Consider the following 26,328-nt stretch of genomic DNA (forward strand, 5'->3'; position numbering starts at 1 on the left):
ATTTTTTTTTTTATTTATTTTCTGTTTTTTTCTGGGGCAAAATTATCTCATCTAGTTATTATCTACCATGGCTAGTCTTTCTTCCCGCGTTGTCTCCCTGTAAGGTTTTAAGCTAAAATCCAGAGCAAATGCAGACACTTAGGATCACTCAAGGTTTTATCTTCTTCCCTTCTCAGAAACCCGCCAAAACCCTAGTAAAACCATACAAGCTTGGTAGCTCCAACGATTCGCTTGAACTCTCATGGCGCCTTCGATTCCTCTCTGTAACCCGACCGTTCTCCAGCAACTTCACCGTCAAAGCATTGAGTTCCGACGAATTTCCTGTGGACGAAACCTTCCTTGAGAATTATGGTCCCAAAGAGAAAGAAACCGAAGACGAAGCTCGCCGGCGTAACTGGATAGAAAGGGGTTGGGCTCCTTGGGAGGAACTGCTTTCTCCTGAAGCTGATTTCGCTCGTAGAAGCTTGAACGAAGGTGAAGAGGTGCCACTTCAGACCCCAGAAGCCATCGAGGCTTTTAAGATGTTGACTCCCAAGTACAGGAGGAAGTTAATGGAGGAGCGCGGCCTTACGGAAGATGATTACCTGTTGAAGCAACTGGAAACCACGAGAGATACTCCAGAACCCTTGAATACCACTTGGGCTGGTCCTTTGGTTTTCCGACATGTACCACCTAGAGATTGGCCCCCGATGGGTTGGAAGGTTGATGAAAAGGAGCTCGAGTTCATTCGCGAAGCGCATAAGCTGCAGGCAGAGAGAGTTAATTTGGATGAATTGGACTCGCCCAGGAAGAACACTGATGACTTGTGTTTGGAGAGGTATAAGGTGTTCTTGAAGCAGTACAAGGAGTGGGTTGCAGCAAATAAGGATAGATTGGAAGAAGAGTCTTACAAGGTTTGAATTTTAATGGAATTCGTTTTTATCAATTTGAGAATTGGGTTTTTTCTTTTTAGGAAGACTAATGCCCGAATGTTTAAATATACAAACAGTTTGATCAGGAATACCACCCTGGTAGGAGGAAACGAGGGAAGGATTATAAAGAGGATATGGTATGGCTTACAATGAATGTATTTCTTCTTTCTATAAAATTTTGAATATCCTTCAAGGGAATATGTAGTTCTTGGACTTCACAAAAACTGCTATGTTCTGACCAAATTTAGTTCTTTTTGCAGCTGGAGCTTCCTTTCTTTTATCCAGGACAGGTAAGTCATTGAGTTGCTTCTTTTGCAATGACATTTTAGTGTACCAATTTTGTTTGGAACTCCCTCTCACAATATGGTCTCCTTACAGTACATTCTGTAGTTATTTACTGAATCTTGGAGCCATGCCATTAATTAATTATATTGGTGTCACTCATTAACAGTTTTGAATGGAAGCTGCTATAGGCCCAACAATGAGGTTGACTGATCAATATTTCCATAAAGATACCAATTCTTAAATTGCTATCACGTAATGTGGCTTGGGTTTCAAATATGCCAACTAATGATGGGAGAAATTCCTCGCAGATTTGTGCTGGAAAGGTTACCACCCTGCATCTTTATCAAGGAGCATTTGTTGATATTGGAGGTGTATATGATGGGTAAGTCCTCTTCTGTACATTCATGGTATTTATCATCACTTTCTTGCTACAAGAGTAAACGTCAAAGCATTTAAAAAATGATAAAGAAATAAATTGAAACTGTTTTTGAATATAGTATCATCTTTACTCCACAGGTACTCAGGTTATTGACATAATACTTACTATTTGAAGCAGGTCTTTTCTTTTCTTTGATTGAGTCATATAAATGGTTAAGAAACCGTAAACCAATGGACTAGAGGTGTGGTAAAATTATAAACTAGCTAGATCATGAGGAGAACAACCATTTCTACCACCCCTCTCCACCATCACAATCTCCTTTCCAAAAGAAATCAACTCCTAGTAGTTACCTTATGTTCTCATAGTTTGTCAAATTTGCCTTTTTGTGTGGCAGGTGGGTGCCAATAAAAGGCAATGATTGGTATTGGATTCGTCACCATATAAAAGTTGGTATGCATGTCATGGTTGAAATTCTGGTGAGTATTTACATTTCATGTTCATGTGACAATTTGACAAATCATCAATTTCATAAAACTCTTTGTTGGAAAAACTTACCATTACGACTAATTCCAATATTGCCAAAAATTGACAATGCAACTTTGAATCTTTCATTCTTGCAACAGTATATGGATCCATCATAGCTTTGTTTACCAAAATACCTATACATTCAGTGGGGGGGGGGGGTATGATGGATGCATCCATTCTTTATCTGACCTTTTAAGGCATTTGCAAAGATTTTGTCAGAATTGCAACATTTCATGCAGAGCAAGTCTAATTGGAAAGGCATAAATTTTGTAAGGAATGTAGGAGGATTATCTGAGGGAAATGAAACAATATCCTAAATCTGGAAACACTACGGACAAATATCCCCTTGTACCCATATTATGACATTCCCCCTCAAATTGGTGCATAAATTTGAAATTTGCCCAATCTGCATTTATGGAGGATTTGATGCAAAAGTTCTTATGAGGAGAGATTGGAATATTTCCCTAGACTAGCTTCAAGTACATTAAGATTTGATACATGGCACCTAAAATGAGGTATTACGAGGATCATTTATATACTGACTAACAAAGCTAACTACAAAAGCTATACCCGGTCAAGTATGAGATAGTTATATAAGTCTTCCAGCTAACTGCTTGTAACTCCTTCTGTCAATAGTTCACCATCTAAAATTTTTGAAATGAGAGTAAGGCCCACCTGGAATTTTAGTAGGGCTTACACTGAGCACTCTGTCAACAGGTCAAGAATGTATTTCCTTTGAAAGAGAGAAATCCCTTGGGCAGAGTAGGTTATTTCTATATCCAGAAAATATCTCCATTTTCCCATGTCTTTTATCTCGAGCTCTGTTCTCAAAAAATTATTTTTGGAAGAAATATTATAATTAATAAGCACTACTCCCTTTGATGACTATGTCTCATAAACGGTTAGGATACTGATATAAGCATATGCCTTCGTTTTGAACACAGTATGAGCCGCATTACTTTGTTTATAGCCAGTGGAGATCAATGGAGATCATGGCTTTATGAAAACCTTCAAAAATATCTCTATGGAGACTTCCTTAACTCTTATAAAGCTTAGTTAGGCTTTCAGAACTTCCTGTGAGTTTATTTGGAATAAAATCCAGAGTTGGATGCTGATGTGCAGCCCTTCTTGAAGTTCTCCATGCATGAATGCATTCTTCTTGACATCTAGCAGTTGGAGGTCCATGCTTGATTTACTGCAGAAGAAAGGTTAGCTTGAAAAGTATTCATCTCGGTTACTGGGTGAATTCTCTTGCAACCAATCTGGATTTACATTGTTCCACAGCTTTATCTTTACCACAGACACCCATTTATGCCCTACAACACTTTCTCTAGAGGGTAACTGAACTAGTTTCCTTGTTCTGCCTTCTTTCATCACCTCTTTTTAAGTGTGAGTTAGCAAATATATTCCTCTCCCCTGTATATTATGTGTTTAATTTTCATTTTTCACACTCTCTCTCTCTCTGCGCCAGAGTCTTTCTGTAGTTTATTAGTCTTTTGTATTTTATTTGTTATTCTGTGATTAAATTTGTATTCTGTTTTGCAGGCGAAGCGAGATCCTTACAGGTTTCGTTTTCCGATTGAAATGCGATTTGTCAATCCTAATATAGATCACCTTATGTATGTAATTTAATTCTGCATTTTTTCTCTTATCCCGTTCAAATAGTTTCCTCCCCCAACCCCCCCCCCCCCCCCCTGGAGAAAATAAAATAAATAAAAAGGGAAAGGAAAAAGAAGAAGCTCCTGTTATTCCTTTTTGCTTGAGATGTGTTACACTGTTTTGAGTTCTATATTTCATGCATTTGGCCTGGCTTTCCAGATTTCACAGATTTGAGTTTCCGCCAATATTTCATCGTGATGAAGATACTAATCCTGATGAGCTGCGCGTATGTTTCTTTCCCTTTATAGGAGTATCATGCTTTTGATCCCTAATTTTCATTTCCAGGCTGATTCCTTGTGTTAGATAATTTAAGCTTTCTGTATAGTAGTACTTGCATCGTTATGAGATGGTACTGCTAGGAAGCCTCTAAATCCTCTTCTGCATGAGCAAAGGTCTCTGATGAGTGTGGGTCCTAAGATTTAATGCACAACCCATAGACAATCTTCTTGGTTCAAACAAATCTGATCTTATAATTACAAGTATCATTTTGGACCTCATTTTTTCTCTGTTAATGTTATTTTCTTGCTTTTGATGCAAGGCATCATATGAACTGTAAAATCTGGTCAAATGGACTCATTGCATATTGATAGTAGATGTGTTGGCAGATCAATAACATATTAGGGTCAGGAGATCTCCCATTACAAAGCTGATGTTACTCTTTCCATCTGCATTTGTGTTTGTGGGCGGTCTCCTGGTGATAAATATTGTCAGTCACACTATTGAGTTCATATGCTGGATTGGTACATCTGAGTCAAACAGGTGCATCTCATTTTTCTCAACAAATTCTGTGAATGATGTAATAAATTAGTGGGAAGAGTCTATCAGTTACTTCCTAGTTAACTAATTTCTTAAAGAATTTTGTGTTTGGGCTTGTATATGTAGGTATATCTTTCCTTTTACATGCTTTTCTGTGGGAATTTGAGGCTAAAATATTTCATGCACAATATCTTCCATGCAATTTTTGGCTATGGAGGGTTTTCAATTTTTTTTTTTTTTTTTTTTTTCTACTGCCTAGTCGTGGGAGTACGCCGCTGCTTTTTCTGCCGCGAGGAGGAAGAAGAAGAAGAGAGGGGGAGGGGGGGGAAGGAAAGAAAGAGAGAGAAATCCGTGCTATTTCTCCGACGCGAATTTGATGATCCTTGCTCACCCATAAACTTTGCCGGAGCCATCGTCCCAATTCAGCAACCCATCGTCCAAAACGAACTTCATCCCGGTCCCCGCAACAAAAATGAAGAAGATGCAAAAACTTCAAAATGGGTTTGCCTATTTCTTCCATCACACGCAAGTGTCTTTCAATTTGTATTAAATGCATTTCAAGTTTCATCTGGCCCTTTGTGTTGGGGGTGGTTCAATGTTAACTTAGTTTTATTTGTTTGAAATACTTTGGAGTTTGGACTGGCCCGGCGGGGCGCCCAGAAACGACGCCGCGCGGGCCGGGGGGGCGCCGGCGGGCCCCCGGGGGCCCGCGGGGGCGCCGCCGGGGGGGGGGGCCCGTTTGCCCCCCCCCCCCCCGGCCCGGGGGGGAGGGGTGGGTTTGTGGGAAAGGAGATGTTTATATAATAAACCCCACCACCCCCCGGCTGTGGGGGGGGGGAGGGGGGTGGGGGGTTTCGTTTCCCCCGGCCGGGCGGGGGGGGGCCAGGGGGGGGCGAACGTGCCTTTGTTTGCGGGGGGGGCCACAATATCTTCCATGCAATTTTTTGGGGGGGGGGGGGTTTTCATTTTTTTTGGGATGATTTTATATTTCTGCCTTTATATCCTTTTCAGCAATAATTAAAGTTATATGTAGGTATATCTTTCCTTTTATGAGCTTTGCTCTGGGACTTTTGAGTCTAAATATTTCTTTCACAATGTCTTCCATGCAATTTTAGGCTATGGAGGGTTTTCAGTTTTCTTGAGTATGAATTTATATTTCTGCCTTTATATCCTTTTCAGCTCAAGATTCAAATAACTAAAATTAGTTTTCATATGGTAACTCTTACAAACATAAATGGTTAATTATAACATTTCTTTCAGAAGACCCATTTTAAAGGGATAAGATGAGCTTATTTGATGCCATGTGGTGTAGCTATCTGCTAATGTCACATCATTTTGTATGCAGACTCGTTTTATGCTCATATTTTCACTAATCTGAGCCTTTTTGTTTTATCATGGCTTGCCTTTGCAGAGGGATTGTGGAAGGCCCCCACTTCCTCAGAGAAAAAGAAAAACCAAAATTGAGGAAGAGCCATTGTTGTCAAATCATCCTTATGTTGATAAGGTACTTTTATTTTGTAATGGAAGGATTCCATTTTACACACTCTGTAATTCACAGGGTGAAAGCTAATAATATTCTCATATTTGAATTAAAATTGAAAATGACCATCAATTAGAACTGGTATGGTGTATTTCTTGTAATGTCTTGGGGAAAAGATATGGTATCTTGTAATGTTGTTGAAGAAGTCAGCAGATGCTTGTGTGGAAATATCCAATTGTGTGAAATCTTGTATCCATTTTGGACTTTGACAGAACATCTATTCTGATGCAACTGACATGTATACATGTAGAAATTATGTTTTTTATTCCTTCACATGCATGCATGTGAATGGCATCAAAGAACTGGGCCAGCTACCTTGTTTGATGTTTTGAAATATCCACTTGAGTCTTGAACTTTATGGTGATATGATAAGATCTACAATCACAGAGGCACCTGTCCGCCTCTTCCTTTCTTTTAATGTTCTTGCTGATCAGTCTGGCTGCTTTTACTGAGTGAAATGAGGAAACGTGTGTACACATCCACTACAGCTTTTAGTGGACTTGAATTATGGAAATGATGGTCTGGAGAAATGATTTAATTCAACTGAAATTTACTACCATGTCCTTTTATTCTGTTGGCTATTCAGTTGTGGCAGTTACATGTTGCTGAGCAAATGATTCTAGATGATGAGGAAGCTAACCCTGATAAGTATAAAGATGGCAAGTTCACAGAGTCAACTCAAGATTCTGAATTCAATGAAGAAGATAGCGTTGAATATACCACAGCTTATTACAAGAAGACCGTGCTACCAAAAATTATTCTGGTGAGTAAAACTTCCCTTGTGATTTGCATTTCCCTGATTGTGATGCATAGTAGGAAACGCTTCAAAGAGGGTTTTCGTTTCCTTCCTCACTCTCCCTCTGTTACTTTTGCAGAAAACAAATGTTAAAGAACTTGATTTGGATGCTGCTCGTGCTGAGCGTGAAGTGAGTTGCTTATCTTTTTCATTGTTGTGGTCGTTTCCTGATTTACTTAAAGTTTCTCTTTGATCCCCCCCCCCCCCGAAATATGGTCTCCTGACCTTATCAATGATGGTTAATCCATGTGGCCATGTTCTGCCCCTATTTGTACCTGAAACCAAGCTCTATGATACCATTCATGGTGCCATCATTGGGACCCAAAGTTGTAAATTGATGGAATGATGCAGACCTAGGAGGGAGGATGGGGATAGGACTGTAACTAATTTCTGCTAATCCTGATCCAATCCAGGTTGGAATTAAATCAGCTAATCCACTGTCTGGATCTAACTAGTCATGTGGATCAATTAATCCTACCAGGTGACTAGATGATTCACAGTATGATAAGGATTTGGTTGGTTCCAGTTGATCCCAGTCCACCTGAAGTGATTTGGACAAGAATCCATTGATCCTTGAACCGTAGCCTCCACTAAGATGATTATCCTCCAAATTTCTGTTTTTGTATGGGAGTATTAATTTTAGCTGTATCTACCTCTTGCTTTTTAAAATTGAATACGTGGATGCATTTAGATACAAATTTTGCTTGTAACATTTGTTTGTTTATGTGATATTGATGCAGTTGAATAACAAACTTAAGAGGGAAGCAAAAGAGAGGGGAGAAGAATATAAAGTAACCAAGTTGAGACGGAATATTGAAATGGATGAGTATGACGTAATCCATTGGCGAAGGTCATTTGAAGAAAGAGAAGCACTCCTTAGAGATATTAGTTGGTATATATTCATAAAATGCCTATTTATCATTATATACATCAACTGTTTTTCATGGAATGCTTTCTTCTGCCCTCATGATACTTTGGCAGGAAATGCATTGGGGGTCTGTTGCTGTTTCTGTTCATATCTTTCAAAATGATTTTTTAATTTAAAGTGAGACAATTGCTGCTGAAACTCATTTTATATATGAATGACAAGAAATCATTATTACAGTAATGTTGTCCCAGGTTACAGTGAAAATTTCTGGAAACCTGGTTCTTTTGGTTGAGTAAAGTATTTGCAAACTGATGAAAGTGTTTTTACCTCTTGGGTCCTGAACCAGGCAATTTGAGATTTGTCAATAATGTGTTAAATCAATGGAGTGATTCTACAATCCTGCCTAAATACTGTTGGACTCGGATTGGTTGATAATGTCCTTGTGTTAATCCTAGTGCTGCAGTTGCTGCTGGCCTGTTGTCATTTCTGTCCAAATTTTCAAGCTCACTTCCGTCTTACTGTTTGAAACTTTTGAGTATATGACTCTGTGGTTGCACGGTAATTTTGTTTTTTGAGAAGTAATATCTGAGTTATGGGTTATGAAAACAGGGGCCAATTGGAAATTACTTACTGCTCTAGATTTTTGTTTTTAGTCTGTTAATTTCCATTAGATTTGCATGTGTCTCCTAGATTCTTGAGCCACCTGAGTTGAGGTTTATATAGAACTGTTTTCTGATTCTTGTCTTCTGACACCTTTGTCTTTACAGCCGTCAAGCTCTTGGGCTCCCATTAGAGGAGCCAGGAAGATATGTAGATGACAGTTATTTTGGGACAGATCGTTATGACCCTTCGAACCCTCTATATCGTTATGACTACTGGGGAGAACCTAAGAACTCAGAGAAGAGCAAGCAAGAGCGACTGACTGATGCTCACAACAAATCTATTGTAGGTAAGGGCACTATGTGGTATGACATGTCCTATGAAGATGCCATCAAGCAGCAGAGGCATGGACAAGGCCATTCTAAGGGGTTAAAAGAGAGAGAGATTGACAAACCGAAAATAAAGGAAGACCAAAATGGTATTGATGATGATGATGATGAGGAGGAGGATGATGATGAAGATGACTTACTTTACAGCATTCTTGCAGAGTCTGATGGGGATTCATCAGAACAGCCTCTTGTTAATGGCACTGAATCATCTAGATTGTCAGATGAAGGAATGTTTGAGAATTAGCTGTTTCTTTATGTGGCTGAAATCACAAGAGAATGGGTCTGTTTTGGTATTGGATATTTGAAACAATGTGATGGTGAGCTCTCATTTGCAGATTTTAATGAACAGGATTCGGCTCTAGAACCAAACCAGGGATATCTGGCTTTGATGCTGGTTGAGACGGTAGAGAAGAAAATAGGTATACAGGTTGATCTGGCTGTTTGGATGCTGTTACTAAAAAATAAAAGCATAGAACCATAGACCGACTCTGGTTTTGGTTTTCTTGTTTCCTACTAACTTTGATTTGTTTCTTAAAACTGCACAATTTCTGAGCAAAGATTTGGGCTTGGGCTGAGACATCCCAGTCTGAAGTTTGGTCAGATCCAGGCCCAGTCCGACAGGGTGTTGGTGGTGGTGGGTGTTGAAGGTTAAACAGTTCTTAGTTCTCTTGTCTCTGTTTACACCTGATGATCTTGCTGATAAGTTTTTCTGTTCTTAAAAATGAGATTTTAGATAGAGCAATACCAAATTTCAAAAGAGGCACTCCTCTGTATGATCCTTGTTCTTATTTATTTATTTTTACGTCTAATTGTTGATTCTTCATGAGGTGAGAGTTGTTTGTATAGTGCAGATTCTGCTGCTTTTATCACCCATATTAAACTGTTATTTGATTTCCGATCCTTTTTTAGATCAACTATTTGATGGCTTCAAATGATTATCTCAAGCCAGATAGAAATGCTACACATGAACGAAGTTTCAAGAAAAACAACAGATTCTTCACTATTCCAGAAGAATGAATTGGGAATTGGTGCACAATCTAGCAGAATATAAAGAGAAAGTGAAGGATTCTGATTTTCATTCCTTACTGCTAATCTCCTGCTTCTTTTCCCTTCCCAAAGCCCTTGAGCACAACAAGACTCTTGGGCGTGAATAGATGCTTGGTGCGCAGCTGGAAGTCCATGAATTCCAGGATTTTTTGTGGTCTTGCTACTGGTATTGTACAAAATCAGTTTATCAATGTACTAGATCAGAAAATACCTTTGTAATGTCTCAAGTACAGGTATTTGTGGCAATTCTCTGAACACATCGTGTGCTAGACTGCTATAGATCAAATCATCAAAAGAAAAGACTGAGAATTATGGAAATATCCAACAAGGGAATGTCCAATCGAATGAACAGCAGCGTTAAGAAATAGCGATTTTGGGTACAAGTAAATTTCTACAGGGACTTGATGTCAAGTTCTCTCCACTCATTGGACTTCAGTATACCGTCACCTCTCAAATTCGAGAACTTTGCTACTATTGATATCTGTTGATAATTGTTATGTTCCTAGCAGGAAATTCAGGTATGGAAACTGAAGCATCAACTAATTCTTTCCTTTTCCGGCTGAAACCTTGAGATTCACATCGTTGCAATTCCTTATTTACAGCTTGTTTACATGTTAGGCGGTGTTATTACAACGACATTCAAATGATGCAAAGGCTGACACAGAACACTCAAGTCTATAACCAAGCAAAGGATTCTTTCTACTCTCAAGCACAGCAACCTAACCAGAGAGGTTTATCAATTTTAAAGATAAGCTCTGCTTAGCGAGTACAGGGTGAACTTCACTGGCATCATCATGAACATCATCGAAGTCCTGTTTAAACAACCTTCCTCTTAATCTGCTTTGGATGTTCTATTGGTAAAATGAGTATGTACTGACAGTAAGGATAATCTGCCTGAGTCCACCAATTGGTGCCAGAATCATCAATGCAACTCCCAGTATGATGCAGATCTGCAAAAACGATCAACCCAACTCTGATTATCTAGTTGTGAACTCAGAGACAAACATACAAACAAGGGCTAAATTTTCCTACCCAATTTATCATCCAAGATAAGCTGAATTTCCTTGGCTTGTAAATTGCCAGCCACATGATGCAAGGTAGCTGGATAATTCAGAGAGAGAGAGCAAAAGTTAACATAGGTTTCTTTGTTTCAGAAACAGAGCAAGCATATCTGTTTCAGAAAAGGGAAGGAGGAGAAACTTTCAGCTTACAAAGTATGTAGTAGGTGCAAGAGCTAAGCCTCCAAAAAACCCAAGAAGTCCACCAAAGAATGGAAATGTCATACCAATGAACATAGTAAGTGCTGCAATCAAATTGAAAAATATTATTTTTCCTTCGTAAAAGCCCTGATCAATCAAAATTGTAAAAGTCCGATTTTACATCCACTAGTTGAAAGGAGATGATCTGCTTACCGACATATGTTGTTCTTGCGCAGAAACGTAGCATAAAACGAGGTTTAAATTTCATTGACTTCACCAAGAAGGTTTCGATCATGTCAAACACTGGCATTGCGTAGATCTACAGGTAAACAAGATCAGATATTGGTGTGAAGCACTGAAGAATAATTAATACTGGGTAAACAGAGGCAGCAAGGAATGAGAGTTTTTGAGAACTGCGCATGCACCTGATAACTTCCAATAACGTGGATCACAACAAAAATGTTGGCCGCAGCAATCAACCAGGCGGGTTTCTCCAATGATATAAGAAGGTTGTCTTCCACTGCATTGCCAAATATATAGTACCCAAAAAGAGCAACTGGGAAGTAACATATGGCAACAACAATATAGGCAACAACCACACCCTTCCACATTGCTTTCTTGGAAGGATTTTCAGGTGTAGAAGGAATTGTTGCCTGGATTTCTAGTACTACATTGTGCCCAGCATAGGCAAAAGCTACATCACCAAGGGCACTCAAGAAGTTGAAGACAACATCTGCTCTGGTTTTGCCTGCGTATCCGTAGTCCACAGTAGGTTGAACCCCTTTGTCTACTGAAGCTGTCCAAGCAATTGTAGAATAGCTATGCCAGATTTAAAAAAAGAAACATTTTCAGTCAGTAGGACTAATAGAATTGTTAATTCAAGGAGAGAGGATTACCTTAGGGACATCACAGCAGCAGCCAAGGAGACTCCACAGATGGAGTTGAAATTGGGAAGGAAGGAGAGGAAGAAATGACAAGAGCCAAAAATCATGATGAAGTAAGTGAGCCTGATATCTGGGGCATTGGGGTGCACAATGTCATGGAATTTCTTCAGTGATTTCCCTCCAGTGACCATATAGACTATGTTCACACCAACTTCAACTATCAATTGCTGTGGAACCACAATCCAAAGTCCCAGCTTGTCGCCAAAAGCATGTTGACCCAATTCATGGTACCTATCAAATCGCTTCCCTGGAACCATTTCATGCATCTCAACCATTTGCCACAATGTGTAGAAGGTGACGATCCACGATATGATAAGCACAGTCACACCAGGACCCCTGTAAATTAAAATCAATGAATAATCGATTTCAAATTCAAAACCCATAACAAATCAACCTTATTCATTGTAGAAATGAAACAAGAAAAGAATTAATGGGTAAGAAAATTAAGAAAGTTGAGAACCATCCAAGCTCGGCCATGGCATATGGAAGACCAAGAACACCAGCGCCAACCATGGCAGTAACATTGTGGAAGGCAGAATACCACCATTTTGCATTCCTGGAAGAAGTGATGGGAAGCCAGTCATCGACGGCCTGATCATTCCCAGACTCCTCACGGTTCTGTGTGCTCATTGGATTTTTCTATACAGAGAACAAGGAAAATAAGATGTAATACAACTTTACAAACTCTCCAAGGGTCTTCAGCTTCGAAAAGAACTGGAAGTGACAGAACCCAGAAGGAGAGAGAGGGAGCGTGGAATGCACAAATGGTATAATCGAAGTGAAGAAGCAGAAAAAGGGCTCTTCTAATATATCAGACAAGATGAAGACCAACAGTCGTTCAGTTTTTCCCATAAAGGAAATTTAAAAAAAAAAATGATGGGGTAATGGATCAACAGACCACGATGGCCATTGAAGTTTTTTTTTTTTCTCAATGATAAAGGAAAAATCATAGGCTAAAGTGTAGCTAATGGACGTGTAAATTGATTTTACTGAACACTCATTGATATCTTACTGTTAAATTTATTGGATTAAGTTTGAACCCTTCATTAAAGTCTTAGATTTTACCCACTACTTACGGATAATTTTTGTTATCGCCATTTTTTTTTTTAAATTTATTGGAGAAAGAAAGTTAGATTTTTTCCACTATTTACGGGTAATTTTTGTTATCGCCATTTTTTTTTAATTTACTGGAGAAAGTCGAGTAACCTCGGCCGGATTTTAACCACTTCATCCTTTACTTTTCTCTCTCCTGTTTCGTTTTTATTTTAATATCTTTTAAATGACAACTGGTGATAGAAGATTAATAACTCATAAATAAAAGAGAAAAATGAAGAATATTGTTGGATGATTTAGATTTAGTTTACCAAATGTAATGGTAGATATTTAAAAACGTTCAACTAAGAGATTCACAATTCCATTCAACTACAACCTTCCCAATGATAAAGGAAAAAATATATTAGTTAAAAGCACTTACTGATGAAGTCTATTCGGTGATATTGCACCTGCTACTATTGCTCCAACTATTTTGGTTAGTTTTGTAACTACTATTTTAGTTAGTTTTGTAAGATAAAGTCAGGTTTAGGTTTAGATAGAATTGAAACATTAAGTGGCAAATTTTGTAAAAGAAAACTAAAAATTGTTTATTTACTAAATCTGAGGTGGGGTCGAAAAAAAGGAGTGGGAGAAAGTTCGAGTCAATAGGATGGAAAAGTTGACAAATGAGATTTTTTCCCACTTCATCCATTTTCAAGGTCTCCCACATTAAATGAGATTTTGTGAAAAGATTAGGAAAACAACACAAATATGACTTACATTGGAACTTTTCAACAAAATTCTTTCATTCCCTTCTCTATTCCCCCCACCCTATACATATGAATTTCGCATGTTTACACTTCACCAAACAAATGGTGTTAAAAGTAGCTAATCACCTAATTTTTCCATTTTTCTTCTTTTACGGTTTTTTCCCCTCTCATTTTGAAAATTTTAAGTTCAGGACTGAAACTCCAAAATTCCAAATGCTAAATAAGAAAATCGAGACCTAACAGAATATCGTCATCATAAACAGCTTCATCAACGATATCTTCAAAAACCCAACTACAGTCATGATAACACAGAGCAGGGCGGCAGGCGGATTGTGATTTGGATGAAGGGAAGAGATGGGTTATCAACATGAAATTATTGTTAAAGAGGTTAAATATGTTGAGCGAATGTCCCAAATTTGATGATATTAGACACTTCAGATCTTTTTTTTTTTCCTGAGCTTTCCAAGAATACCATTTCCATCGGTTTCTGATAATCATTTCTCATTCTTCTGAGATCTTACCCCATGATATTTTAATTCCTGCAAGGTAACTTTGGGTGCAGCTTTCCTTCGAGCTTCTTTCAATATTCTTGTGGCTTGATTTTGCTCGAGCAGTGTACCTCAAGCAAATTTTCTATTACATGATCAAAGTGTTCAAGCAGAGATGCAGGTCTCTAGTTTAGTTGACTCTAAATAAGTACGTACGAGTGAAGAAGAAAATCAAAGGAGTCGCAAAATTGTAACATGAACGTTAACTACTAGGGAAAGTCGAATTGTAACATGAACGGTAATTACTAGGGAAAGTCGAAGACATGACCTTTTCACTAAGAGATGTTAGCCGTTACTACTGAGGAACCTGTCATAGTAATAAAATATGGAACTACTGTATGCACATAAACTTCAAATATATAAGATAATACTAATAATAATTATTATTTACATGTTACACTATTTTATTACAGGGACATCCAAATGATGCAAACACTGAAACAAACAAAGTCCTCTGCGAAAAAAAAGAGAAAAGGTGCAGCCAGGGAAAGGATTCCTTCTACACCCATAACACACAACTAACCAAAGAGGTATATTGATTTTAAAGATAAGTTCTGCTTAGTAAGTATAGCATGAGCTTCATCGAATCCTGCTTCAACAACCTTCCACTTCTTCTGCCTGGATGTTTTATTGGTAAAATGAGTACTTGCTGGCAGAAAGGATAATCTGCCTGAGTCCACCAATTGGTGCCAGAATCATCAATGCAATTCCCAGTATGATGCAGATCTGCAGAAAAACATCAACCCAACTCTGATTATCAAGTTGTGAACTCAGAGACAAACAAACAGAAAAACAAGAGCTGAGTTTCTCTCTATGTATACCCAATTTGTTAGCCAAGATAAGCTGAACTTCCTTGGCTTGTAGATGGCTAGCCACATGATGCAAGGTAGCTGGATAATTCACAGACAGAGCAAAAGTTAACACAGGTTTCTTTGTTTCAGAAACAGAGCATGTATGTCTGTTTCAAAAAGGGAGGAGGAGAAACTTTCAGCTTACAAAGTATGTAGTAGGCGCGAGCGCCAAGCCTCCAAAAAACCCAAGAAGTCCACCAAAGAATGGAAATGTCATACCAATGAACATGGTAAATGCTGCAATCAAATTGAAAAATATTATTTTTTCTTCTTCATAAAATCCCTGATCGGTCAAAATTGTAGAAGTCTGATTTTACATCCACTAGTTGAAAGGAATGATCTGCTCACCAACATATGTTGTTCTTGCGCAGAAACGTAGCATAAAACAAGGTTTAAATTTCATTGACTTCACCAAGAAGGTTTCAATCATGTCAAACACTGGCATTGCGTAGATCTACAGGTAAACAAGATAAGATATTGGTGTAAAACACTGAAGAAGAAATAATACTGGGTAAACAGAGGCAACAAGGAATGAGAATTGAAAACTGCACCTGATAACTTCCAATAACGTGGATCACAACAAAAATGTTCGCGGCAGCAATCAACCAGGCGGGTTTCTCCAATGATATAAGAATGTTGTCTTCCACTGCATTGCCAAATATATAGTACCCAAAAAGAGCAACTGGGAAGTAACATATAGCAACAACAATATAGGCAACAACCACACCCTTCCACATTGCTTTCTTGGAAGGATTTTCAGGTGTAGAAGGAATTGTTGCCTGGATTTCTAGTACCACATTGTGCCCAGCATAGGCAAAAGCTATATCACCAAGGGCACTCAAGAAGTTGAAGAAAACATCTGTTGTGGTTTTGCCTGCGTATCCGTAGTCCACAGTAGGTTGAACCCCTTTGTCTACTGAAGCTGTCCAAGCAATTGTAGAATAGCTATGCCAGATTTAAAAAAAGAAGCATTTTCAGTCATTAGGACTAATAGAAATGTTAAATCAAGAAGAGGGACACAGAGAGAGAGAGAGAGAGAGAGAGAGAGACCTTAGGGACATCACAGCTGCTGCCAAGGAGACTCCAGAGATGGAGTTGAAATTGGGAAGGAAGGAGAGGAAGAAATGACAAGAGCCAAAGATCATGATGAAGTAAGTGAGCCTGATGTCTGGGGCATTAGGGCTCACAGTGTCATGGAATTTCTTCAGTGATTTCCCTCCAGTGACCATGTAAACTATGTCCACACCAACTTCAACTATCAATTGCTGTGGAACCACAATCCAAAGCCCAAGCTTCTGGCCAAAAGCATGTTGACCCAATTCATGGTACCTATCGAATCGCTTCCCTGGAACCATTTCATGCATCTCAACCATTTGCCATAATGTGTACAAGGTGACGATCCAAGATATGATAAGCACAGTCACGCCAGGACCCCTGTAAATAAAAAACAACGGAAAATCGGCTTCAAATTCAAAACCCATAACAAAATCAACCTTACAATCATTCATGGAAGAAAGCAAACAAGAGAAGAATTAATTGGTAAGGAAATTAAGAAACTAAAGCACCATCCAAGCTCAGCCATGGCAAATGGAAGACCAAGAACACCAGCGCCAACCATAGCAGTAACGTTGTGGAAGGCAGAATACCACCATTTTGCATTCCTGGAAGAAGTGATGGGAAGCCAGTCATCGACAGCCTTTTCTTTCCCAGACTCCTCATTGATCTTGGTCGACATTGGATTTTTCTATACAGAGAACAAGAAAAATTAGATACAGTAGTAATTTACACTCTCCGAGGGTCGTCAACCTTGAAAGAACTCCAAGTGACAGAACCCAGAAGGAGATAGAGGAAAGGTGAAGATTTACAAATGTTCTTCTAATGTGGGTGAAGAATTAGGGAAAGAGCTCTTCCATTATATGAGAGTAATGAGACAGACAGAGCGAAGACCAACGGTTGTTCTGTTTCTCCCAAAAAAGAAATTTTGAAAACAAAATGGCTGTGAGATTCTGATCCTATGTGGGAGAATATTTGAATTCGGAAGTTAGTCAATGATTCATGGACCAGATTGTAATCTTTTCATTTTTGTAATGTAATTCAGTAATTCTTTCTCCAAATCATTCGAACCCGTTATATTCCAAAAATAGCATCTTTATTCGCTTTGGTTTTCCTATTAACAGGACATAGTTGGCACAAAATTCAAACCTTTTGCCAGCTGGACATGCCTGTATCTATGATGCGTGGATTCGAATTCAAGGGATGAGATTGTCTACAGAGATGAGATCCTGTTTGGAGACGGACAGTTAGGTTCAGAAGATTCGGAATTTATGAATTTTCCTTCCATTTCTGTTCCTCAAAATCAGTGATTCAGCTGATCGAGTTTGCACATTGTAAATTTTGAATTTTTTTTCCCAAATAAGAGAAAAAATAAATGATCTCAATTATATTATATGAATAAAAATGAAAAAGTGGAAATAGCTTTAATAGAAGGACATTTTTATGGTCACGCGTCTTTCCTTTGGTTTGTCCATTTGCAGGTGAGACAGTTTGCAGGAAGGAATTAAAGGAGTTGCAGAAGCTAGAAGAGGAAGAAAGCGAAACCTGAACGCGTTTTTCATTTCTGGGTAAGTGAAAAAACGATGTTCCAGTGAACGAATGGTGTAAAACCACTCTCAATTTTCAGTTTTAGAGAGTAGGGTAACTGAGTTAACTAGGCTGATTCTGGTGGGTTTTGGGACCGATTTAACCAAAAGCGATCTGAATTGGTTCATAGATTGAGAATTTATGATAATTTTTAGTGAGAATCAAAACGCTTTGGTTTGGTATTCAGAATCGGTTCACGAATCTGCCCAATTCCAGGTGGTTTTTGATGAAATGATTACGAATTGGCCGATTTGGTTTCCATTCAGATCGATGTCGGCTCATTTCGGATTGGGATTAGCCGATTCAGCTCTGTTACCAATTTTGGCCAAACAACTTATTTGACACATTACCATAGGTTTCCAAAAACATAATGTGAAAAGAAAAGTATCTTCTTCTTTTTTCCCCAGGAAAAGTATCCGTTGAATATGAGTATGTTGAGAGAGAGAGAAGAGATTCCTCACTGGTCTCCTTCCGTGTAATATTTGATTACTTGAACATAGAAACCAAACCAAACACAGCCTAATTATTTGTTTACTCAAATTCATGTTACTCCCCTAGCCTCTCTAGTTAATAAATGCTTCTAAATCAAAACCAAATCAAACTTTGTGAGGAACAATTAAACCCTATCGATATTATCCCAGAAAAGAAGGAAGTTTGAATTTAATTTGTGGCTGGTCATCATATTCAGAGATTGTAGTGATTGCTCTGTATTAGTAAATTTAACATTTCCTTGGCTCTCATTTGATCATTAATCAGGCTTTTATCATTTCTAAAGTAAACTCAAGCCATTCATTTAAGTTCCATCGGCAATGGAGATAAAAAGCTAAGACTCAAAGAGTGCTCTGAATGATTGGTCTATTTAATGGCCCTGCTAATCTTTTTCTTCTTGGTTTGGGTTCAAAGCTGTTGGATGCAATCCTGAAAAAGTTCCCCCTTCAAAATGGTGAGGGTAATCAAACACTCTATTCTAGATGGAATCAACAGTAAGAAATATGGACTAGACAGGGGGAGAAAATGGAGCCCAGTCCAAATCCTGCATCGGCCATTCAGAGGAATCACAAAATTGAGCTAGAATATCTTATGGTAGAATTACAAAACACATCACTCTACAGTATAAACATTTTAGATCTCAAACTTAAGATCAAGGAAACAGAGAAGGTTCACAGTGCACACTACAAATGGCTACTAAGTGATTTTACACAAAAAGCATGCACTAGACCTGACTAGATGATCTATCTCAGTGCATCATCTGTTCAGATAAACTCAAGCCACTGATAGAAGTGAACGCTTGTATCCCCCGTTTCTCTGTTCCTCCCTGATATGATCTGCCAAGCTGTGTGTACCAAAACAAAAATACTGGTTCATCAACCTCCTGTTAACTGAGGCTTGTTTCTGGTTCATGTCCTCCAACCCACCAATTAGATATTGACTAGAGGAAGAGGGATCCACAATTTCTTTTCCGATATGCAAGCCCTTTTGTATATGTGAGGAGGTGGGTGAAGGAATTGGTGATACTGAGAAAGAACTGGTACTTGATTGTGGTGGAACAACCAAATGTGGCATGGCCTGAATAACACCTTGCATTAGTCCAGCAGCAAAGTTCTTTTTGCTTGATGGACTTGGAAGACTACTCCTGACAGAAAGAGCCCTTTTGTTATTGGGAAGCGATGATAATTTTGAGAATCTCTGTCTGAGAGGAATTGGAATCTGCTCCATATCACTACATTTCTTAACTGATCCAACTGAATTCTCATCGCTCAACTTCTTCAAAGCTTCAGGTTTCTTCTCTTTTCGCCTCGGCCAGCGTAGGAGAATCTTTAGACGCCTTGCCGCATAGTTTACAGAATGAGGCCGTTTATTATCAAAAGAGGTATGGCTTCCATCAACAGAGTCAAAGTTACTCTGTTCACTTGAGCATGTTGCACTCCCCAATTCACCACCAGTTTCCTGCACATTATCTATGGCAGTGTGCAAGAATATCTCTGCATCAGAGATTTTAAAAGAAGTTCCTGGACTGCTTCCAATACCTTGCATCCTTAGGTGAGAAACAATGGCACTTCTAGCCATATAGTCATGACAGTTGGAGATTCCGCCAGCTGAAATCAACTGTTTAATGAGTAATTCAGATAATGGAGATTTTGGCCGTTGTCTGAGAAGATCTAGCGGTGTCATACCATATACATCACGGATGTTTAGATCAATTGATGGTATCCTCATTAGGAGTTGCATCAAATCTGAGTGAATATTATCGAGAACAGCCATATGAAGGGCAGTTCTTCCTTCACTGTTTCTGATATTAATGATATTTCGCATATTCATGGTCTTTCCACAGACCAGCTGCTTTATGAGCTCAATCTGTTGGTCTAACCTTCGGCAACCTGAAGATCGGAAACCAGCCACAGCCATATGTAGGAAGGTATCTCCCCCATTGTTTTTCAAAGAGATGGATGAAGGACAAGCAAGGATCAGTGTGTCTAAGACATCCAAGTGACCCCTGTAAGCAGCCACATGCAATGCTGTGTTTCCTAGATTATCAGTTGCAGTGACGATATCAAAGGATGCCACTAGATACTTGACAACCTGCATAAAAGAGGCCAGGTTAGTGTGGGTTGTGGGAAACAGCAGAAAAAAGATTATTTGGTCAAGCACAGAAAGTTCAGAGAGAGCATAATTTTGACATGAGCCGTCTCAAAGGAACATTTGTTCCATTTGCAGGCACGAATATTCTGCATGATGATACAGTATACATGGTTGATAACAGTTCGATAGCTAAAAGAGAGAAAGAGATCATGATAATCTTCAAAAATTGAGACACCATAACTCAGTATATAACAACCACTCACATATGGCATAGAGACATCACACAATTTACTTGTTTCTTTCTTTATCATCAAACCATTAAGAAGATAATATAAGGATTGGAAGGATGATTTTGTGCTATATTTGCTACCAGAAAAGTGGGGAAGGACTTCTAGAGAACGGAAGGGGGTGGAGTGGAGGGAAACTTTTGAGGATGGGAGATTTCTCAGTTGGGACATATTGAATTCTGGTTCCAACTTCCAAGCTCCTGGATTTGTAGACATGCATAAAGATTCAATCCTCATATTAGCATCCAACTTATAGGCTGGTAATGTAGATAGAATGCTAACAGAATATAATAATTGATAAAACTACCTTCATTTATTATATAAAATAGTGAAGCATAAGGAAAAGCTGATAAGGAGGTAAACTGAAATCATAATAGACAGTGTTGACATCTATAAGGTGCCAGTGTATTTAGTGGTAAGGCCTCTGGTTTGTCATCCCTCCGACCTGGAATAGATTCGATTCCCCCATATCTCCGACCTCCTCCCCTCAAAATTTTGTTGGGGGGGGGGGTTGTTGGAAAAAAAAGAGACAGGAAAAAGGGCCATAAAGCAACTATTAGAAAGAACCCTTTGCATGGAGCTTTCATCCAGAATCACATGAATAAATACATGAATGCCGAGTGGTTTGCCCTGATACTGGATCATTGAGCTGAAGTAAGAAAAGGGATATTTTCTGGCATTTCCCTGTCAGTTTAACCACCAACTAAATAACATTTAGCATGTGCTATAGGACTGACATAACATATTCTTTAAGAAGCAAATGAAAATTCACCAATAACACCTTCCATAAATACCTCCAACATCAGGGCTTCATATTAGATCTTGTAGTATATGAACTTGACTAAAGCAGGACAACCACAACATCAAACATAACATCTTTAGTGTAAGTTTAATGGTTAGATTGTCACCAATTGCAGATTTGTCCACTACTTAGCTGACCATCACCACTCCAGTTCTCAGACTCATCTATGATCATGACGAAATAAAACTGACATCTTTTTCCATTTGCAAATATATCCACTAACCGTAAGCAAAGTTGCTTAAGAGTTAAGACTTCGAACTGGAAGTAGGATGGGATGGATATCACCTTGAAAGGTAAATCAATTGGATAGGGAAGTGAGTTAGAAGTTCCTAAATGATGAGAACCAAGGCCTAATTGGTATGGAGGGTCATGTTCGAGGCTAGGAGATCTAACAGTCATGAGTGAATAGACTGGGGAATTGGGATTTGGATACCTGGAAATACTACTGCCAACCAGGAAAAAAAGGGGAAGATAGTAGCAAGTACAGACCCAATGTTTACTTTGTGATAGTCTTAGCCCTGGACTGTCAAGCCATACTATCTACATTGCACTATTTACCAGTGAGTGGTATTATTGGACTGATCTTTTGGTGGGAAATGTTCTTCAATTTAGATAATGAAACCATTCCATTACTACCACTCCAAAGAAATACGACTTCTCTGAGATATGCAGTTCATGCCGGAAAGGTGCGAAGTTGGACTAATTTGGAAACATATTTTTTATGGATAATAAGATGCAACAAGACTTCTGCAACAAAGTGCATGACCAACTAAAAGAGGCGAACTGCTTAAACACCATCCTCCATTTCTATTCCTGCAACAGTAAATGACTTCCTTAAACATAAAGGATATTTTGCATATTACCTAATCTTCTATCTCACGAAATGTTAAATAGAAGCTTGCAACAAATCCATCAGAACATCAGGGAAACTTAACGAGAAGCAAGCGTGCAGTTGAAAGCTGGAAAACTTACCTCAACTTGTCCCCTGCCAGAGGCTGCATGCAAAATGGTAGAACCCTGAAGATCCCTGTAAGCCAAGATATCAGTGCAATCCCCAAGAAGCTCCCTGAGAATCTCTAAGTTACCTCCTCTAGCTGCAGCATGAACAGCCCTGTTCACTATCTCGCACCTAAAATCCGAAGGAACCTCATTTGGCCGTTCCCCCATTTCTCCGCCACTGCTCATCAAATACCTTGGTGAGATTGCAAAATCAAAGAGAGTCCTGAACACTTCAGAATTCCTGCTCCTGGCAGCAGCATATAATATATCAGTGACACCGAACTCTCCTTCCCCAAAGACTAAGAGAGGATCTCTGTCAAGCAGTTCCTTCACAAAACTCAAGTCCCCAGCAGAAGCAGCAGTGTATAGAAGCCATCCACCATAGCCAGCACGTATCAGGGAGTTGCTTCCCCTCTTGTTCCCACATTCTAAGAACAGCTTCCGAGCAACCTGAGAACGGCAGTTAGCGACGTCCTTGAACTGAGCTTCGTCGTCCCAGACAGTTTCAAGGCGGCGAATTCGCCTCAGAGAGGTGAGCTTGATGAGTTGGTTGTTGTCGAGGTAGAGGAGCTCCCGAACTAGGTCATAGTGGCCATTCGCAGCAGCCCAGTCGACTGGGGAAGCGTACCACCACTGGTCTCCCGTGCTCTCCCACCTCAGAGGAAGGTGTGAAGAAGGCATTTTGAACTCACAAAGGGCAACAAAATTTATCTCAGCAGACAAATATGCAGGGAGCAAGTTATAACTTCTAGTGGCCTTTGGAGATGGCAACGGGACTGCAAAATTAATACTGGGTACGAAGAAGAAAGAAGACCATACAATAAATTTACACGAGAGCAGAAACCAGAAACATGACCGGTCAGAGCTCAGAGAAGAGAAAATGAAGAAGACGAAAAGCTAGAGGCTGAGAACAGAATTGGAAAAAGTAAGGATGACCCATTACAGCAGAGAACAAGATAATAGAGGAATGACTGTAATTTCCACTAAACACAACAGAGTAACACAGTGACAGGGAAGAGGAAGAGGTGGGGCAAGATATAAAGGCAATAACATCAATTATTGCTCCTAGGATTCTAAATCCCGAGGAAGGGAAGAAAGAGTATTTACAAGAAAAAGGAAAAGGACGAAATTAATTCTATTCGGGAGCTTCAAAAGGAAAAGACAATGCAGATTTTGGAGGTAAGCCGTCGTCCTGAACTTGCTTTCTACTGTGGTATGGGAAGAAAGAAACTCTACGAGAAAACCCCGGAAAAGAAGAGAAGTTGAGAATCCTCTGGCCCTCCGTGAAGATATAGTGGAGTAGTACAAATACCAATATGGCTTATAGACTTATAGCAAGTAAAGCAGTATTGTCTACACAATCCGATATAGTATGTGTGGGAGAAAGTAAAAGATGGAGACGGAGAGGATAGCGACTAACTCGGCGTAATTATAGAGACCGCAAATTAGAGAGGATTGGAGGAGTTGTTCCCCAGCAGTTACTTGGGTTTTGGCTTTTCGCCATTGGAGTTCTCATTTTCCATGGTAATCTGTAAATAGGCAGAGAAGTTTTGAGCGATCTTTCAAGGTTTCGCTCAATTGTTAATAAAGTAAGCCCTTGAAGAGTTAAATTAGCTAATAATGTTCTTCTTTGTCTCCCACATTATTATTTATAGCAGAAGGAAAGGATTTTTATGATATTGATATTCACGTGCAAAAGGAATTGTAATTAAAAGTCTTGATCTTTCTTGCTTGGGCTGTTGAGGTGGAGATCTCTTTAGATTTTATTTTTTGTTCGAGTAACTGAATAGCTGATGTATGGAAATTGGTGTATGTCTTGGATCAATGCACAACGACCAATATGAATGAATGAAGCCTTTGTTTAGTTAGATGGGAAAGCTGATCAGTTAGGGGGTTGTGACCATATGGCTCTTGTCCACTCCATATCCCGAAACATCCCCTCTGCCTATAATAGAAAAGTTGGTTGCTTTTTAGGTTCTAATCAGTAATCACCACCCACCCACCACATGTTTGTTGAGAGACCCCACTCAACCTGCTTAACATTAGATACTTGTTAATCTCTCTTATGTGATACAATCTCCTGTGGGACCTGTAGAATCAACTACCTTTTGTCCATAGCATTTGGGGCATGATCAGGAAGGCATGGGACCATTTGAAACTGTGATAGTGAGGCTGAGGAGGTGAGGACAGAGGAGAGCTCAATTAGTTTTTTTGAGTGTTGGCCTGGTTTCGTAACTCATGATCTCATCTTAATGCCATGCTGTGTCTTCCTAAAATCATTGGGTATATACTGATTACCGAGGATTTGGGGATAACAAGCAAAGGGCTTGGTTTATGTGAGAGTTTTATAAGCCAGATCCTATGTAGGCTTCCATGGACCATTACTTGAAGGGTAATGATGCTGAGTTTCGAACCTATTTTGTAATTTAAGTTAGAGAATCACTTGGGCTCTACCAGTGAAGCATTTATATTCACTATTGATGACTGTAATTACGATGGATATGAGTGGCATTAACTGGTTACTAGTGATGTACTCCAGAGTAATGCCTTTAACTACCTTTTTTTGTAGCCTCAATGGTTTGATCTGTGAATCAATTATTGCAGAAACTTACAGGGAAGAAAGCTGTTCCGATCCCATATCAATCCAATGCAGCCGAAAAATATCACTGTCCATCAGAAGTGTGAAACTAAATCCTGAGCATAGGAATCAGAGAGCGGCATGGGAGAACTGAGAACATGTTTCTCTACAAAATATTGCCAATGGATATTAGGAAGGCACTGACACGCACCTAACATCACATTAGCACGAGAAAAGAAGAAGGTTTTTATATGTTAAAGGTTCACAAAGAGACAGATTACACTCTCCCTTCTCTCTTTAGAAAGTCTTTACACTCTTTTAAAGGTAGACCATCTCACTGTGAGTAGCTGCTTTAGCTTTATTTGCTCTTTTGGTAGCCACACAACCCAAAAAGACTAATAGATGGAGATTACAAGAGGGAGTTGGGGAGTGTAGAAAATGCAGACAGCCATCATACTGGCAATTGATAATTGCATGCAATGTTGAGCTTCATTCTACTTTTATCACTTTCCTCTCTCTTTCTCTCTCCCTCTCAGAGACCTTGAGAATGTTTCCTGGTCCTCTTGAGCTTAAAGTAAGATTTGAGCATACCATCTTCTGGTTTACCAAATTAGCAAATACCCCAGTCCCACACACAGTTATGGAGTAATGAAACTGCTGGTGGGTCATCCTAATGTTGATGCTATGCGTTCTTTTCCATTATTGAATGAATTGAAAGAGACAATGGTGATAGGTAGAGGTGTGGGTTCCTGTCCATCACACATTAGGAAGGAGGCTCACCTCTAAATTCTGACAAGTAAAAATAAAGGTGGGCCACCTAGTGGTCTGCCTTCTAATGTGTGGTGAAGTGTGAGAGGAACACAAACCCCTATTTGTTAGGGTAGATGATTCGGACTCACACCAGCTGTTGTGTTGTAGCAGTCATGTTTTGGGTTGGGGAAGGTTGTCAAGGTTCCATGATTCCATTTGTGATTTGTGTGTATGTGTGGAATTAGAAAACTGGAATAATACATTAAGGCAAACTAGTTCAAGACCACAAGAGGTAATGATAGCTTAAAAAGATCACAAGAAGTTTAGAGGTTTGTAGGATTGATGAGTTACATCAGGGGCATACCGAGTCTTGAGGTTTTCTGTTTTTTCCCTTCTTATTTTCCAAATGGATTTAGTTACTATCATGACAAAGTTTTAGCCTGTTTTCACCTAAAAATAAATTAAGTTCTGGGACTGCCCAGTGGAAATTTCTCTTCAGGAGAAGGCCTTCCAGGATTAAGCATGGATGAGTACTATAATTTAGACACGATTCAAATATGCTTCAGTTCCACCCAAGAGACATGGATTGAGTG

The 26,328-nt window shown here is 39.2% G+C and overlaps 4 protein-coding genes across 4 annotated transcripts; 1 reads left to right on the forward strand and 3 right to left on the reverse strand.

The window, feature by feature from the left end:
- The first annotated feature begins 68 nt into the window (after positions 1-68).
- On the forward strand, positions 69-10,273 carry PDE312 (Nucleic acid-binding, OB-fold-like protein). The gene is made up of 12 exons (XM_089148079.1): positions 69-893; positions 989-1,048; positions 1,172-1,201; positions 1,505-1,578; positions 1,970-2,051; positions 3,646-3,719; positions 3,919-3,985; positions 5,927-6,019; positions 6,642-6,818; positions 6,931-6,981; positions 7,592-7,743; positions 8,487-10,273. Exons 1-12 carry the CDS (start codon positions 129-131, stop codon positions 8,950-8,952), a joined length of 2,091 nt encoding a protein of 696 aa, XP_089004205.1. The 5' UTR covers positions 69-128; the 3' UTR covers positions 8,953-10,273.
- Positions 10,274-10,606: 333 nt separating this feature from the next.
- Positions 10,607-12,411, reverse strand: LOC149020054 (lysine histidine transporter 1-like). Its single transcript, XM_089148080.1, has 7 exons — positions 12,359-12,411; positions 11,851-12,234; positions 11,380-11,773; positions 11,168-11,273; positions 10,967-11,058; positions 10,788-10,856; positions 10,607-10,705 (listed from the first exon to the last, which is right to left on the reverse strand). Exons 1-7 carry the CDS (start codon positions 12,409-12,411, stop codon positions 10,607-10,609), a joined length of 1,197 nt encoding a protein of 398 aa, XP_089004206.1.
- Positions 12,412-14,666: 2,255 nt separating this feature from the next.
- LOC149020055 (lysine histidine transporter 1-like) lies at positions 14,667-17,005 on the reverse strand. The gene is made up of 8 exons (XM_089146868.1): positions 16,965-17,005; positions 16,665-16,843; positions 16,150-16,533; positions 15,651-16,044; positions 15,448-15,553; positions 15,245-15,336; positions 15,070-15,138; positions 14,667-14,974 (listed from the first exon to the last, which is right to left on the reverse strand). The coding sequence occupies exons 2-8, from the start codon at positions 16,832-16,834 to the stop codon at positions 14,876-14,878; spliced, it is 1,314 nt and encodes a 437-aa protein (XP_089002994.1). The 5' UTR covers positions 16,835-16,843; positions 16,965-17,005; the 3' UTR covers positions 14,667-14,875.
- Positions 17,006-18,581: 1,576 nt separating this feature from the next.
- On the reverse strand, positions 18,582-23,756 carry LOC149020056 (uncharacterized). The gene is made up of 2 exons (XM_089148081.1): positions 22,381-23,756; positions 18,582-20,319 (listed from the first exon to the last, which is right to left on the reverse strand). Exons 1-2 carry the CDS (start codon positions 23,086-23,088, stop codon positions 19,003-19,005), a joined length of 2,025 nt encoding a protein of 674 aa, XP_089004207.1. The 5' UTR covers positions 23,089-23,756; the 3' UTR covers positions 18,582-19,002.
- Between the last annotated feature and the right edge of the window lie 2,572 nt (positions 23,757-26,328).

Source organism: Hakea prostrata, chromosome 3, assembly GCF_041222555.1.
Source record: "Hakea prostrata isolate BN-2017 chromosome 3, UWA_Hpros_2, whole genome shotgun sequence".
Classification (NCBI taxonomy): domain Eukaryota; kingdom Viridiplantae; phylum Streptophyta; class Magnoliopsida; order Proteales; family Proteaceae; genus Hakea; species Hakea prostrata.